Source organism: Emydura macquarii, unplaced genomic scaffold (assembly GCF_026122565.2).
Source record: "Emydura macquarii macquarii isolate MOO-44397 ecotype Brisbane River unplaced genomic scaffold, CSIRO-AGI_Emac_v2 contig_3240, whole genome shotgun sequence".
In the NCBI taxonomy this organism is placed as follows: Eukaryota; Metazoa; Chordata; order Testudines; family Chelidae; genus Emydura; species Emydura macquarii.
In genome coordinates, this window is record NW_027133377.1 from 4,144,557 (window position 1) to 4,162,249 (window position 17,693).

Consider the following 17,693-nt stretch of genomic DNA (forward strand, 5'->3'; position numbering starts at 1 on the left):
GATGCCGTTTCCCCTTTCAACAGAAATCATCATGATGATTCAATTGATGCTCCAAAACATACAAATAAAAGACATTGCTAAATTTATTCATTTTAAAAGATTTATTCAATTTTTAAAGATTTATTTATAGGGTCATATGTGTGTATAATATAAAACTGCATAAATTGCATCCATATCTATGTATATTTTTATAACTTCATACAGCAAGCATTTAATTATAAGTTGTAGTAATTCCTTATTAAGGCTCAGACTCCTTATTCATATGGGTTAGCAGTTTCTCACACAAATAGTCCCCTTGGCTTTAATGAGACTACTTGTGTTAAGAACTGCTCACCAGTATAAATAAGGGATTAAAAATCTTATAGAATAAAAAGTCCTTGAATTATTACTTTCATTACAGTGCAAGGAGCTTGGAAATTGTCAAATACCCGTACTGTATGATTAGATGCATAAAAGTACTTACTGTGTAAAGGTTCAATCCAGTGTCCAATAAAACTGTTCAAATGATTCCCATGTGGCAGGAGTTGAATCAGCTGCTTAGGCCTCAAACCTTATCTGATTTCTGTATGGTTGGACCTCTACCCCTGCATAGAGCTCAGTGGAGGATTGGGGCCTTAGATTACAAATGTTCTTGTTAAAACATACAACTTTCCGATAGCTCTGCAATAGAAATTCTTTGTTTTCTAAGAACAGCCTTAAAGTACAATAGCACTATAGATGATTTTTTGTAGAATTACCCTTTTAAAAATAGTATTGAGAATATTTTTTTCTTGGATGTTAGTGCATTTCATCTTATTCAGTTAATGGCACTGAATATATTTTGCATTCTGAAGAACAGAAATAGTGACATAAGACCCCATTCACCAGTTCTTATTCAGATAGAATTGCTGTCCAAGTCTATGAGAATTTTGCCTGAATGTGGACTGCAGCATTAGCTCTTAATTTTTCAACTAAGAGCAAATCATTAAGTTATATGAATTATAAAGAAATTGACTTATACACTGAAAACACTAATAAGAATGTTGTTAATTTTTCTAGCACCAATGGTATTATTTACAAAACTTAGTCAAATGCTGATGGAATTGGAGACTCATTTTTAAAGACTGAGGATGTCTTTTTTTCTTATGAGCATAATAAAAATGGCTCTGAAGATGCTGCATAAACAATTTCATACTTGAGATGTAAAGGTGCTTTCTGAGCATTGTGTATTACAAATAAAATATGCTAACTATCAAAAATAAACTAAATATGTAATAGAAGGACATCATTCTAAATGTATTTTATTTAAAGGAGTCAAATTCCTTACATAGCATATATTTAAAAAACACAGCTATTCTGATTTAAATATCTATAATGTGAAGAGTCATCAAGGGTTTATATTAAAATATTCATTTTACATAATTGCATATAAAAAGACCTTAGAAATAGATGCTTTAAACAAAATACAAATTAACTTTTTATCTGATCAAGCTAAATTGATTTTATTTGCAACAGATGTACACAGTTCTCTTCCTCAAGACTCCAGCTGGCCCAGAAAGAATCTGAAGTTCCCCAAGTTATTAAATGCCAGCCAGGGGTAATCAAAGTAACAGCTTACAAGAATGGCACAAGAAGTATCTCTACTAAAGTTGCTGTACCATCCATTAAACTGGTAAATGCTAATACAAAGTTTTCTTGTATTTATTATCTTTATTTATAATTTGTACTTGATACCATCAGCTAAAGAAAGAAGTTGCCTTTTATTTTAAAATGAAAAAATATTAAAAAATTTTCTATATAACATACATATACACATACAATTGGTGAACAATTAACACTTACTATAGTATAAACACTGTTCAAGTAAATAGGAGCTACAGAGCATGGAATGTTGAGTTCATTCATAACAAATTACAATATTGTGTGAGACTAAGAATAAAGAATAATAATTTTGACAATTGTTTGTAATGTTATACTATCTACTGTGTTTTCATCATCCTGTTATCAGTTAATTGCCAGCAACAATTACAAAAAACCTAAGTTATTTATAGTGCAGTTACTGTGATTGGTAAGCCATTGAAGTATGAATTTCTAATTTTTAGTCACAGTTCTTTCACTAAATGTTGGTCATGTTGTGAATATATTTTTCTGTTGTAATCAATGTTCCTTACCTCTTGCCTTCATTTAGCTACTGGAGGAGTGCACAGAAAAGCTGAATCTGAACATGGCTGCACGACGAGTGTTTTTGGCAGACGGCACTGAAGCACTAGAACCTAAAGACATACCCCATGATGCCGACATTTATATTTCCACTGGAGAGCCCTTTTTAGATCCATTCAAAAAAATTAAAGGTAAACAAACAAACAAACAGTATATGGCTTACGGGCTGCAATTAAAAATTATTTTCATTCCTGTCTTTTTGCATGGTTTAACAAAACTAATGTTTACTCATTTAGAACTCAGTAAGAGGATAATGTGCTTAATGAAAGAAAAATCTACTGACAGCCATGTTTATTGCCCTTCATTAGCATTGGTGCTTAATTTAATATAGATCTGAATAGACATTATAAAGCCTGCAGGAGGTTAAATGGTGAAAATATAATAAATTAAATCAGAGATTATTGAATTTACTATTTAGTTTCAGTGACACCTAACAGACACTATTCATTAGGCTTATTACACTAGGAAGAAAATAGTTCACAGTTTCAGATTGCATTTGTTAATGTAGTCATTTGACCTTTATGGAAAATCATTAAAATAATTATTGGGATGTCTATACAACAATGTGGAATATTTACCCTAACATGTACATATAATTCACATGCAAATGTTTTATTATTTTAAAATTGTTCATTTCAACAAACATTAAAGCTTCCTCCTTCATTTCATCTCTTTTTCAATACAATCACCAAATGATATTTGTGAACACATATACACAAAATACTGTTTCTGATTCATTTACTTTTTAAATTTGGATGTAAATATTGTTCTCAGTCATATTTTAAGATGATGGAGTATATTCTAAGATATGCACAATTAATTTTGATGAAGTTTTACAGGATTAACTTAAATAGTGTTCTGCATCAAAGTCACAATACCTACTAAATACTTTCTATTAAATCATCAAAACAGCTGGCAGTTATGATAAGCTAACAATGTTTGTTAGAATAAAAATTAGCTGGCTAAATTATTACAAAAACCCAGGCGACTGACCGATCTTTAACAAACATAAAATTTCCCAACCTCTATTACCAAAGTACCATTCCAATAAGAGACAAAAATGAAATGCATTTTTTGGATTTTATAAATACTTTAAAAAAAAAAAGTTTTACATCTGGCATAGTCTTGTGGTGCCTAAAAGTGCAATGCAGTGCATTTAACAATGGGAGAAATAAATAAATAAATAAAAAGCATTTAACTAATGAGTGTGGTTTTATTTTATTTTATTTTATTTTATTTTGCTCTAATGGACATTTTAAACCTTTTCTTCTGTAGTTATAATTATGTTTTCTTTCTTTTTTTTTTTAAAGCACCCATAGTTTATTTTTGCTAATATGTTTTTAAATTACTTTTGTTATCCTGAAAGAGCAGTTCTAGCACAAATATTTTTACTGCTAAATGAAAAATTTCAGGACAATGGTGACTTGTAATTTTTACAGAAAGTTGTTGTTTTAGTATAATGTTAGTTTCACCTGGAAGTGGTAATTCTCTTATATAAATAGGTACTACAGTGATAACTATAGAAATGTCAGTGAATACATGAAAATATTGACCAGTTCTGTAGTTCTATAAATATACCTTTTATTTTTATTTTCATGAAGCTATTCATGAGTGATTAAAGATTTATATTTTAGTCCACCACCTGTACCATATCATATAACTATATTCACATCTTGCTTCCATAAAAACTTCACAAACAAATAATAAGATATACCTATTTCATATATCATCACTTATACAGATGATATGGTGTTACAGATAATATGAAAATCACCCTGAATATGATCATGATCCATTGACTACAATTTATTTAATTAACAGTCTATGCATACAATGAGAGACACAAATCTTTGTATTTTTTCTAATGCATATATGTAGGATAGTCACACCAATACATTTAAGATTTAATAAGCAGGATTTTACGGTTTCATTAAATAAAACCAGTAATATTAAATATATGCTATTGTCTCACCATAGGAGACACTGAAATAAAGCTATTATTATAATATTTTTATACAGCCACTGCTATAGTTTTGTTATAAAATCTTCAGGGCATTGGTGCTTTTATTATAGTTTTTCCATGCACACGTCTGGTTGTTAGAGTGGATTTTCAAATTCATTAAGCAATTCTCTCTCTCTCTCTTTCAAGCCAAATTCAAACAAAAACTTCTATGCTTTGTCTGCATATCTTTGGCTGTGTTTCACTGTGACATGCACTGCTGTTCTTTAGCACCAAAATGTTGGCACACATTACAGAAAATTTCACACCATCCCTTGCTGGATCAGCAAGCTTAACCTACCAAAATCTGGTGTTGTGCAATGGTTTTTGACTGATAATCAATCTTTTTGCTGCTCGACAGTTGTTGCTGGGACACAGACTAGAGCAGGTGGCAGATGTGCCTTGTCTTTTGAGAAAAGAAAGAGTAGGTGAGCTTGGGCACAGAGTTATCATATTGTGTGTCCATTAAAAGGGCTGCACTAGGGTAAGTATAACAAGAAGTCACCAATATAAATAGAAATGCCACCAATAGCATCAAATAGGCCTTTTTACAGTCTGGGTCAGAAGTTTAATTATATTGCCAAACTATAATTAAATAATTCAAAAATATTCTCTGTACTCAGTCAGCAAAATTCAGGTTAAAATTTATCTTTTTAAATGTTATGTGTTCCATAATCATCTTTGTTTATGTTTTTGTTATATATGTAGAATGTATGCCCAAAGTATCTTTTAAAAAATAGCTACAGTATGTGTGAGAAAATTAATGTTTTGTAGGGTGTTTTTCCTCACCCCCAAAAGTCAGAAAAAAGCACTATCTAAAAGGTAGAAAAAAATCTGGCTTGACTGCATAATTTTGCTTATCACAAGACTTGAGTTCCTAACACATAGATACCAAGAGCATACATTACTAGTAAATACTTTCTGCACGGGAATAGAAGACCAGTGAGCTATTCTTAGGCCTCAATCTTGCAAATATTTACACATTTGAGCACTCTTATTGTAATCAATTAAACTACTTACATGTGTAAAGTTACTTACACATGTAAGTGCTTGCAGGATTGATGCTTTCATTTGAAATCTGTATTTTAGATACTGGGCAAGCATAAGCTCTGGCATAAGTGGTACATCTTAGATATCACTGTGATTCATATAGTATAAATACCTGTGTAGAATAGAAGTGCCACTGATGTCAAAGCATTTGGGCCTGTTCACATCAGCCTTAAATTTTGTCCACTATTTCTTTGGGTTTGCTCAGCCTCTCAACTTCCTGTCATAGTGATTGGGGAATAATACTTAAATTGATTGTAGGGGAAAGTGAATAAAGAGTCAGATACACATTCACTTGCAGAATAAATTTTAGACACTCCGCTAAAAATGAAAAATAAAAAAATGCTATATTTTATTTTTATGTAATATTTATGTTAAAGGCTGCAGTCAGTAATGAGGCCCCATTTTTAAAGGTGTTTAACAGACACTATCTCTTTCCCTCAGTCATAGAAAGACAGTTTTGGGACTATTCACAGGGTATAATGTTAGGCATAAGTCTTTCCAAGATCAGGGCTTAATATTTAATGATCTGTACCATGTTGTTCTCTTGTTGTAATTTAAAGAAATTGTTAATTCTTTTCAGTCATTCTGTTTACTACTTCTTGTTTCTGCTTAAAGCTTTTATTATACCCTGAAGTCTCTACAAATGAATGACAGCTCCTTCCGGGTGTCCACAATATGCTGCTTTAGCTACTGCTTTCTTTAATTGACTCTAGATTCTTTCTATTGGATTTAAATCAAGTGATGCCCAAGACACAAATCACTTGATTATGTTTTCTTCAGAAACGTTTGTGCATGTTTTAATGTATATTATATGTCATTGTAATATTGCAGAATATAGTCTCTTCCAAGATTCCTTTCCTATTCAAGAATTTTTATTGTTTGGCTGTATTGGCTTTCTCTCTTGCTTAGGGCTCATAGTTACCATGGTGGAGGTATAGGGGTTTTGTCTAACCGATCAGTTGCAGCCTAAGGCTGCAACCCTGCAAAGTAAAGTGCTTAACTTTACTACTGTGAGTAGCCTCATTGATTTCAATGAAACTATTCATAGTAATAAAATTTAAGCAGGTGCTTTAGTGTTTCCAGGGCTAGGGCCTAAGTTACTGCTGCAGGCATAACAGTAGCTCATCAAAAGCTTCACATATGATATCAATGAAACACAGCTTACCAACCTCTCCCAAGAAGACTCCACCTTCATCATACTTGCCAGCAGGAGCCAGGCTTTACAAGTGATCTCACTGCCCTGTATTTCAGTGTTATGTGGTTTCTTAGGCCTTATATACACTGTAGAAACAACCCTATTGGCAGTGACGCTAGAAAATTTTTTATAGTGGGGGTGCTGAAAACCATTGAACAAAACTGTAAACCCTGTATATGATGGAATTAATTTCAAGCCAAGGGGTGCTCCAGCACCCCTAGTTCCAGCTGTGACCCATCTGTGCCTAGGCTAGCCATCTGAAAATGCCAAGGTCAGGGCAGGCTGCAAAAGGAGAGCAGAATCTCCCAGCACTGGTGGGGGACACTGAAGTCAGACTCCCCAACCAGCCACAAACAGTGCTTCTGATTCTCCACACTGGTTATCAAGAAACTAGAACAAAAGATACAGCCCCCTTTCCTTCGTTGCAGTCTCTGGCTCCCAATCAGCCAGTAGGTCCAGTAAAGAGATAAGTTATTTAAAACTCTATGCTCTTTACCAAAAAGGTTTTCCTGATCCCCAAAGGGTCAGCCACATTACCAGATCAATATAAGTTTGGATCTTACCCAAAATATCAAGCTGACAGCCAATCCTTTAGGAACTAAAACTAAAGGTTTATTATGAAAGGAAAGAAACTATAAGAGAACTGTTAAATGATTAAAGCAATTAGATACATACAAATGATTTGAAAGTCCATGTATATCAGGTTTCCAGTAGAATTGTGAAGTTTACAGGCTTGTATAGTCCCTCTGATGTACATCCAGTATCTGGATGGGTCTCACTCAGTCCTTTGTTTCACAGCTTCAGTTGCAGATGAGTTGATCCAGAGGTAGGTGAAAACTAAAGACTGACTGAAGACAAAATGGAGGCGGTGCAGCTGCCTTTTATGTCCCTTTCTCATGCTGCTTGTGGAAATTTACAGAAATAAGATGGAGTCCAGGGTCACATGAGTAAGTCCTGGTGACTCATCAGGTGTAGCCTTGGGTTCTGTCCCTGGGACCATTGTAACTGTGAGTTTCCCTAATGGGCCATTAAGCATGCTGTCTGGGGTGTCCACCCAGAAACACAGCAGAAGTTGAAACACAGATATATCAAACATATTCATAACTTTCAATACAACTATGACACATACACAAAAATTATATCATCATACTTAGCAAATTATAACCTTTCTAATGGTACCTGACATGGCCAATCTCATATGAATTATTGTAATTTTGACCTATTTATCTTAAATAATATCATAAATGGTCCCCCTACTCCAGTCAGAGTCATACCATCACCTATGCCTATTGGGGCAGAACAGGTTCTAACAAACTGCACAAGCTGCATCAAAAAGCCTGAGCTGGAAGGGTCCCTCACAGTAAGTAACTGACTGACATTCTGAGCATGCTCAGAATAGGCTCCTCATTCTACACACTCAAAGCATAAATGAGTTGTTCAGCTCCATACTAGAAGCTTCATCAAGCATGTGCTGACATATGAACACTCTGTTGCTCTATGAGACATGAGGGGTGGGAGTTTGAGAACAGTGTGTTGGGGCCCCAGTGGAGAACGTTCTCTTTGGCTTTCCAAACCACACAAATGAGGATGGTGTCCCAGCAAAGGTTTGGGGAGTGTTTCTTCAGGTGGTGGTGTACCAGCAGGAAGCTTCCTCTATCTGTGAGTGATCTGGTGCCACCTCGGAGGACTTCAGCACTTTTTCTTTAAGGGTTGAAGCCTGAGTGAAGGTGCCACAGTGGAATGTATGTGGGGGGGAAGCTTTCCTCAGTTTTTTCCCCTTCCAGGTGATGGTATCCCAAAAGAGGGAGGGAATTTTTGTAAGTATATATTTTATGAGTCTTCAGGATCCCTGTTTGAATCAGACCAGTTACAACACTGCAGCCTTCAATAGTTAAAATATGTCTTGGTTGTGTAGGGTAGATAGGACTAGAGAGTGTATTAATCATGGTTCCAAATAATGCTTCAACTCTGCTAAAGACCAAGGCTATAGAACAATTCAGGAGTATGCTTCAGTTCCATCTAAACTGCAAGACAGAACTATGTAATTTTTAATAGCTATTTATTTAGGAAGCATAAAAATGTTTACAACACATTATTAACCATTATCATCATCACTCTACACCCCTCCTTATACTTCCTGCCCACTTGCACAGGAGAAGTAGCAGCAGCCTGTTGGAGAATTCTCTTCCCTCTGCATGCTCCCTTGCACAGGTGTACTAGGCATCTCATAGTTGAACCCATTGTAATTACTGGAGTGAATAATAAATGTATGATAAATTTCCAGTGGCATTCTCTCCACAATAGACCTATAGCCCAGAGTGAGTAGGTAGTTGTGTACACATTTTGTCAGAGAATGAGAGAGACATCTTATGTGTACAATTCTTAATTGCAGGGGGTGCTCAATATTATAGTAGTATGCACCATATGAACTTAGATTAATAGATCTGAGATATGTATCATCTGGGAGTTGGAGGTTTTGGAGGCCTAGTTTGAAAATTTAAGTAACTAAAGTTTGGCTCCTAAATCCATATTTAAAAGAACTCTGAAATAAAAATGGCTTGATTTTCAAATTTCTGAGCCCCTTCATTTTGATGGGATTGTGGGTTCTGAAAATCAGGCCACTTTTATTTCAGTACCTAACTTAAGATATTCAGGTTTGAAAATTTTAGCCTCAGGCCCCAATTCTGCAATTTAGAGTACACAAGAGGACCCTTTCACCTGTGTGGAGCCCCACTGAAGTTTCAGCCTACATATTGTAAATTGTAAGTTTAGGTCTCTAGTTTCTTAATTGTTTCCAGATAAGGTATTTTTAGCTCATGTATTAATTTGTGCGCAAGATTTGGCATTCAAAGAGTTTGTAAAGACTGCTGGAATAATAGGGAAGAATGACTGCTCTTTGCATAACCACACTGCATTTGGGATGTCTAAAATCCAATTAATTAGATATGGATGCCCTATCAAGCAAAGCAATTAAGCACATACTTTAAATACAAAAATAGTTTCATGGACTTCCATGACATTACACACATGCTTAATTTTAAGTATATGAGTAAGTGCTCAGCTGGGTCAAGGCCTTGGTAGGCTGCCTGATATTGTTTGATGAAATTTGGGATGGCCAGTCCTTTGGTTTCATTGTAATCATATCAACATTTATATTTGATTTTTCTTTTCCCCCTCTGCTCAAATAAATCTACAAATATGTCTTGAGATTGAAACAATCTTGGGGGGAGCATTAGGGATGGGTATTAGGAATAGGAACCTCAGGAACAATTTCATTTGAATGATTCTAACTCTACCTCCTAAAGTCAAAGATAAAAATCACCATTTTCTAATTTTTTTTTAATTCAGGCAAATAATTTGAGATAATTTTTGTCATTTAATAAGTTTGTGCTGACTATGTACCAGTAATTTTGAGGGACAGCCAACAGTAGTTCATATATACTTACAAAGCAGTTATTCATAGACCTAAAATCACTTTAAAAAATAGATTAAGTATCATTATCTTCATTTTACACAAAGGGAAATTAAGGCCCAGATATGCAGATTAACTTGCTCCAGGTCACACAACAGGAAATAGAACTCAGTCTCCTGACTCACAGTCTAGTTCCTTTATCCACGGGACTGAACTGTATAGAGGGGTATCTTTAAAACAGCTGGCAGGCACACTTATGCCAATTCTTGGCACAAAAAACCTCTAAATATTAACTTTAAAAAAAAAAAAAAAACATGTAAGCAGAAATGTTAATTTTTATTTCAATGTTTGACTTTTCTGTTTCTCAAATTAAAATGGAAACCACTGTTAGAGTTTTTGATGAAAGATTATAGATGTCCCTGGAAATGGGATTGCAGTGTTGTTGTAACCATGTTGATCTCAGGATATTAGATGAGGTAGGTGAGGTAAAATGGAAATGGGAAACATTTTAAATATACAGTTTATTGGACTCCAGAATATTTGACTACTGGTTAGTAATTTATTACATTTAGCAATAGGCTAGAGAATCCTATTATTTCTTTCTTTGTCCACATAGCAAAATTTTTTTTTATAAACTGTTCAGCATTATGTTGTACTTTATTTCTAATAATCTGAAACTGAATTCCCACTACTGCATGTGAGTTTTAGAGGTTAAAATGTTCAGTACACTATCAGTCTCATTTCTACTACTCTACGTAACCCACTGTACTATATTGCATTTAGAGTTGTAATTTGCAGTGATACCTGAGTCATCAGGTCTATATACTAGAAGTGAAACGGAATATTATGAATAAGATTTTCCATCTTTTATATATTACATCGTAAAGAATCAATTACAGAAAAATCTAATCTCTGAAAAGAATTCTTGATACTGTGCTTCAGATCTATATTTAAATGTGAAGAGAGAAATTTCCTGTTAAATATCATGTGATCTACAAAACGAAATAATTTGCTGTGACAGGTCCTGATTGACAAGAATATTTGTGAGCACATTTAAAATAAGCCATCTTTTCTGGTAGGAGTAAGTGTCAGTGAAAATGATGGATTCTCACTATTTAATTATTGACTGATTTGGAAATGTTTCAGTTCCAAGCTGCATTCCAAATAACAGTAAAACACTTTTTCTCATAAGCACATTGAAATTTAAATGCTCTGTCATATTTTATTTTTCAAAAAATGCATTAGCTTAATGAACTTGGAGTTATACATTTTATTACATATTTTAATGTAATTAATAGTTGGTTTTTAAATACACATATATTACTGTTGCATATGCAGATAATATGTATCTGGATAGCACCTTCCCTTCAGCTCACTTGACTCCTGATCTCAGGATAAAGTTCTCAGAATGTACAGCATGGAGATATTGTAGGTTACAAATGTTCCATCCTGAATTGTCTTATTTCAAAGTAGAATTAGACCCATTATTTATCTCTTTACTTAGGAATTAGTTTTTTCATATCCTGTAGTTTTGTTTTTCAGAAAACCTAATTGGTGTTGCCCCTGGGAGAAGTGCCATTAAAACTCATCTAATTTTATTTTAGAGTCCCATGGCAGAAACTTTATTGTATTCTTTAACTACATAAAACTTCAATTCAGATTAAGCCCTTAATTTACTGCAGCCCTCAGTTCTCATGGTCTCTTCTCTGATGGCACACCCAGTGCCTGAGTATGTAACACACTGGACTAAACTTCAATCCCTCACTTAGTCATTGTCTCCTATAGACAGTTGGAGTCTCTCTGAGGGTGCCTTATGCCTGAATATGGCAGTAAGGTCCTATTTTTCATGTGCTATGCTTTTTCTGCCTATAGATTTCTCCTTTCTCAAGCTCTACCCCAGATTTTGGGATCTTAGGTCAAAACATATATATATTTATTCCTGCAACAACTTCTATCCCAAGTGATGACAGATAAATCCTTCCAGACTTGTGGACTCCCATTGATGTCACCATAATCACACAATATATGTTTTTAGTTTTTAACTACTATTCCTTCCCCAGGAGATGGCTGTTTTCTCCCACCCCATGAGCTTTGCCTTTTTAGAGGAAGGTTAAAAAAAAGCACAGTGACATGGCCAATCTGTCATGGATTAGTTTGTTGGCCTTTTGCAGAGCTGGAAAATAATTTTCCCCCATGACAGATCGCTGAACCACCATGGATTTTTACCTTCCTTTGCACACCGGGCAAGGTTCATGGGTGGAGAAAGCAGCTACGCTAGAGATTTTAAATAAGGCCTAGTTATACATTTTATATATATAATTTGTACCACCAAATAGGACCCATATTTCAGACGGAAGAAGTTACTAAGGAAAATAACAATTTTTTTCAATAACAACATTTTATTTGGGAAAGGTCTACTTAGTACAGCAGTAATTACATAAATTATCAACAAGATTAACTCTAAATAGTCTTTCTAATATGATGCTTATCAGAGATGATTTATAACCCCTTTGTGTGTATAGCCTCCATTCTTTCATTTATGGATTCTAACTTTATGGAATGATGATGCTTCATTGTATTGCATATTTATGTAGTGTCCTAAGGTACATGTTATTACAGTGTCTCCAGAACAGCTGTGTTTCATACTATAGAACTACAAGTGATCTTTAATAGGTTTGTCTGGGGTAAACTATGAGTGAGAGGACACCATATCATATAAATATATATGTACAATCCTGGCATGATATAAATATATTATAAATAATGAAGCATATGAACTAAATTAATTAACAAAATTTCATTTGAATCAAATTAACAATTTTTTTTCTTTCTCCTCTGTGTAGCCTTGCAATAAAACAATCTAAAATCTTCAATGGGACTATGCATGTTCAGGAGTCTACCCACATGAATACAATTGCAGGATAGGGACTTTAGATTGTAAACTGTGTGGGGCAGAGACATGTCTTTTTATATGTTGGTATGGCACCTAGACATGGAGTCCTGATCTTGACTGAGGCCTCTGGATACTACTGTAATATAACTATTAATAATAATACCGTCCTGTATGTTGAAAGATAACGTGCCAAAAAATGGGCTAAATTATGTCCTCATTAATCTGGACACAGAAACAGTGATATACAGACACGGTAGTATGGGTTAAATGTAGAGGGTGTAACTTTATTTAAATTAACCATTAATTTAACTGGGGGTAACAGCTCTCCAACTACTCCCCATCAGGACCATACCAATATGGATTTCCAGATGGCCATGATGAGCTAAGAAGCATCAGAAATCAGAAGATTTAGTAGGACACCCTTCCCCTTACCATCACCTAAGGAATTTAATCTGGATAGCCACAGTCTAGCCCCTTTCCTTGCATGACGTAAATGAGGTGGTCGTCAAGTTGTGCAAAACACTGAGGCTTGCATCTCCAGTACACTATGCCATTGCCCAGAGCCAATACCTGAATAGTCCACAGCAAGGGCCCCAAATTGACCCTTGCTAACCTGCAATTTTCACTAAAATTCATCCATAAATTGTAACAATTAAATCACTGACAACTCCCCCCCACAAAAAAACAAAATAAAAAACAAACAAACAAACAAAAAACCGAACACAACAAACCCTGATAACAACAAGAAGGTAAAAAAGACTACAAATCTGATTGACAATTGTGCTGACTGGAAAAATCCCTTGCAGACCCAGAAGAAGACAATCATCTGAGCCTCCAGCATTCCAGATCCAGTGTTTTTGTCTAAAGAGAGAGAGAAGGGTGAGGAAAGAAAAAAGGTGCCAAACACTGGTTACCCCTGCCTGGGAGATCCCCTTTATGTCTCTGCTGCACAGTCAGGGAACCATTTAGGCTGTGTTGTGAACTATTAACTTGCCTGTGGCATATTGGATTGGGGGGCAGGGCCAAAGACCTTCCTTGCACACTGGAACAGCAACATATTTGCACAATGTATAACACTCCCACGACCAGCATAACTGAGGCTGCTCCGTGCCTGAAGGAGCAGCTGCTGAATGAGGGATTCTTCACTCCCAACCCTTCCCCTATCCCATATATATATACATAGATATAGATATCTCATAGGACTGTCCATTGTTGCTGAGTCCTTGCAAGCACTCACCCCAGCTAGTTGTCATTTACACCTCTTCAGCCCATTGGAGCTTTATGGAGTTACATGGGTGCAAATGGGGGCAGAATTTATACTCAATGACATTACCAAATGTTAAGTTCTATCTTCTGAACCTTTGAACAATTTTGAACAATTCTCTAGTTTCTGGGGTCCATTATTCTCTATCCTGAAGCTATTTTCAGTGCTTTTGAACTGTCTCTATATAGCTATAAGAATTTATAATGTATGCAACATTTTTAAATATTCATTTCCTGTTTAAATTTACTAACTAGAGTAATATTAGCATTAATTTTTATTTCACTAAGGAAATACTAGATGTGATCTTTTCCCGATAAAAGTAAAATAATTAAAACATTTATTGTTTTACTTTTTTGAGGAAATAAGTGATAACTTTTGTAGATTCAAGCCTCCAAGCTCATATTAGGTGAAATATTGTGACCACAGATGACTCTCTGATCTATTTTGTGTTTTGTTCCAAGATAAATATATACAAATATTTTACAACCTAAGACTCTTAACTTTAAACAGGTACAAATGCCAGGACTTATTTACATGAAGCATTCATAGACAAGTTTGAGAGGAGGTGACAACATTTTGATTGGCATAAAAGATGAGATGTTTGTAATTTTAATCAGATTTAAAATTAAGACATACTTCAAATAATATGTCAAACTAGTGTTATTGAGTTTAAAATCTAATGACAACCACTGTCATTATTAGTTAAATATAGCCATTGTGCCTGTGGCAATAAGTGATGACACTTCAGAACATGCAGAAACAAAGAACGCAAGTATTTAAAGAAAAGGGAGTGATTATAAACTTAGTTGAACACAGGAATGTGACATGGGCATAATGAATTTAAGTTCATAGGCAATTGTATTTTGGACAGATGATATTATTGAATACAACATTATATCTTCTTACTGCCAGGGCATTTGGATTTTAGAAGACTCAGATATCAAGCTGAAAAGACTTGATTTGCTGTTTCATATTTAATGTTATAAGCCATAACTACTTTGCAGAGTCATAATAACAAAAATATTTTAAATTTATTTCTCAGCTATAATATTGTAGCTTTGAAAAAAAATTTAATAATTTTCATAAAAGTAAAATGAATGTAGACAAAAAATTGTTATCTTTTTAGTAGTTTTTGAAAAGATATTTTTCAGACTAGAATTTATGTAAAATGATTGTAGGTGTAATTCCATAAAAGTAAGGGAGGTGAAAAAAAAGAGAAACAGTAGGGGAGGCACAAAAAAGCACATTGTATCAATACAGTAGGAGCAACATTATCAAGTCATTTCACACTTCGAATCTATTATTTATTTTTATATTAGTGTTAGGGAGTTCCCCATTACCAGGATTTACCCTCTATGGTGGAAAGAAAGTCATCAGGGTTCAAAATTTGTCATTCCCGTGATGTAGCTATTCTGTTTCTTGATGGGCACTCAAGGTGCCTTTTTTTTGCCTTGGAGAAGTGGCAAATCCCTGTTCTAGACTCAATTTGTTGTTCTTTCTTCAAAAGGAAAAGGAAATGAGAGAGGCCCATCTTAAATGTTTTTATCCTAGAGAGCTTAGTGAGAGCCTCCCCAGAGAAAAAAGGGCCTTCAGGGCTGCAAATGCTTCTCATCTAGTGCTTCTCTGAGCTGCAGCTCAACACCAAGTTCTTGGGCTCACTCTTTGAAGACACCAAAACTTCATCCACTGATACCAACGGAGGATATAAATCCTCCTCCCTGAAGTTATCTGAAAGGGGTAGAAAGGAACATTGTTCCCACACTGAACAGTGATGTAGGTCACCTCTTTGGGACCTAGTAAAATGGGACACAGATCTCCTCAGGCTACTCAGGGTATGTCTATACTGATGGCGGCAAAGTTGACGCCATCAGATCGATCTTTCTGAATCGATTGAGCGGTCAGTGTAGACCCGCTCGGCCGATCAGGAGTTACACAAGCTACCCATTGACTGCCGCTGAATTTCCAGGTTAGTGTAGACCAGGGCTACTCAGACAAAGGGTAGTTCACAGTGCAAATAGGATTCCTGTGATCCCTGGCAAAACCATATCACTGAGCACATACAGTATAATATCAGGCAGAGGTCCTCACTTCATTAGGTACTAACCCCTGGTACTGATATTGGCATACATGGTGCCAATTACACCAGCACCCATTAATTTGGTGCTGGCCCCTGCAGTGCAGATGCTCTGGCACTGACTTTCTTGACACCAAAATTATTTTCAGAATGAAATGATCCTGCAGTGACCTTGCAACCTGAGTCACCTTTTCTTTCCTCAGCCTTTGGATTGCCCTTTATTTCAGTATTGACTACTGATAATGTTACAGTACCAGACTGTTCTTCAAGTCTGGTGATGGGGGAAACTCACCCTAGAACTCCAGATACAGTAGCCCACCATTAGAGGAGTACTCATTTTCTTCCTTCCCTTTAGAGCACTAGGACTGGAAGGTTAAAGAACAACTCTGGGCCCAGACAACCCTGCCCAGACACACGTGCAGAACATACTGCAGATGGAGGGGGAGCTTAAAAGGAAGCCAGACTGTTCAGAAGGGGCCCAAAAAGGCAGGGAGAAGGACCTGCCGTGGAAGCTTTGGAGAAGGGACACTACAGCAGTTCCTCTGGGAAAAGAGGAGCTTACCTGCTAGGTATCAAAGTGTAGTTGATACCTTTTCTTCTGTATATTCTGTTACAGACTGCAAAACTTGGTCTATAGAGTAGAGGGTAGGAAGTGCCTCCAGGTAGGGCAGCTGTAAGGTACTCTTCGGTGCCTAGTCTTTGGTAACCCTCACAGGGCCTTGGACTACAGCCCAATTGACTGATTGATTGATCCCCTACCAATACCACTCTGCACTGAGGAACTGACCCTCTAACCATTAGGTGGTGCTTCCATCAAGCACCAACCATCATAACTTAGTGGAGAATGTGGGCTGTAAGACCTTGAGAAGAAGAAGAAGGAAAAAAAGAGAGAGGAAAAAATGGACCTCGACAAATTGTTGAAGTGGCTGATGGACAGCCAAAACAACAGGCAGCCCAACATCACAAGCAGCAGAACCAGATGTTCAACAAATGGCTGCTTAACTGTAGCAAGCAATGCAACAACAGCTCATTTGAGAGTTGGTGCCACGACATCAACAATAGCGTCTGGTGCAACATATTATGCCATTTTATAATCCCCAGGAGCAAGCATGAACATGGCGGCTGGGGCCAGGGCCTGAGCCTCCACCACGATTACAAACCTCCCAGTAAAACTCACAAAAGTGGGGCTGGGGGATCGCCCGAAAGCTTTCCTGGTCACTTTCAAGAGGGTCACCACAGCAGTTCAATGGCCAGCTAAATGCTGGGCTGTTTTGCTAGCATCATAACTTAGCAAACCCACTTAAACTGCATACCGAAACCTTGATGCCATGGAAATCCAAGACTATGCTGAGCTCAAGGCAGCCATCTTAGACATCTATCGTGTCAGAAATCCACCAACAGTGCTTCTGTTGGGAAATGTTTCCACAGGAGGCCCAACCACGAGCAATGGCCAGAGTCTTAAAGAACATTACTGGAGGTGGCTCAGCCCAACAAATGGACAGGGGAACAGGTGGCCAAATAAGTGGTGCTGGAACAGTTTACGCAGGTTCTCCCAGCTGGAGGGCAAGAGTGGGATGTTGGCTGAGGCAACCAGGCAAGCAGAAAAT

The 17,693-nt window shown here is 36.1% G+C and overlaps 1 protein-coding gene across 1 annotated transcript in view; it reads left to right on the forward strand.

Annotated features, from left to right (window-relative positions):
* The window catches only part of DCDC1 (doublecortin domain containing 1), a 383,998-nt gene that overhangs the window by 37,521 nt on the left and 328,784 nt on the right, over positions 1–17,693 (forward strand). Inside the window, exons 5-6 of the mRNA XM_067532113.1 lie at positions 1,495–1,651; positions 2,168–2,330. Of these exons, the coding sequence (XP_067388214.1) occupies positions 1,495–1,651; positions 2,168–2,330 (320 nt within the window). The remainder of the gene's footprint in view (positions 1–1,494; positions 1,652–2,167; positions 2,331–17,693) is intronic.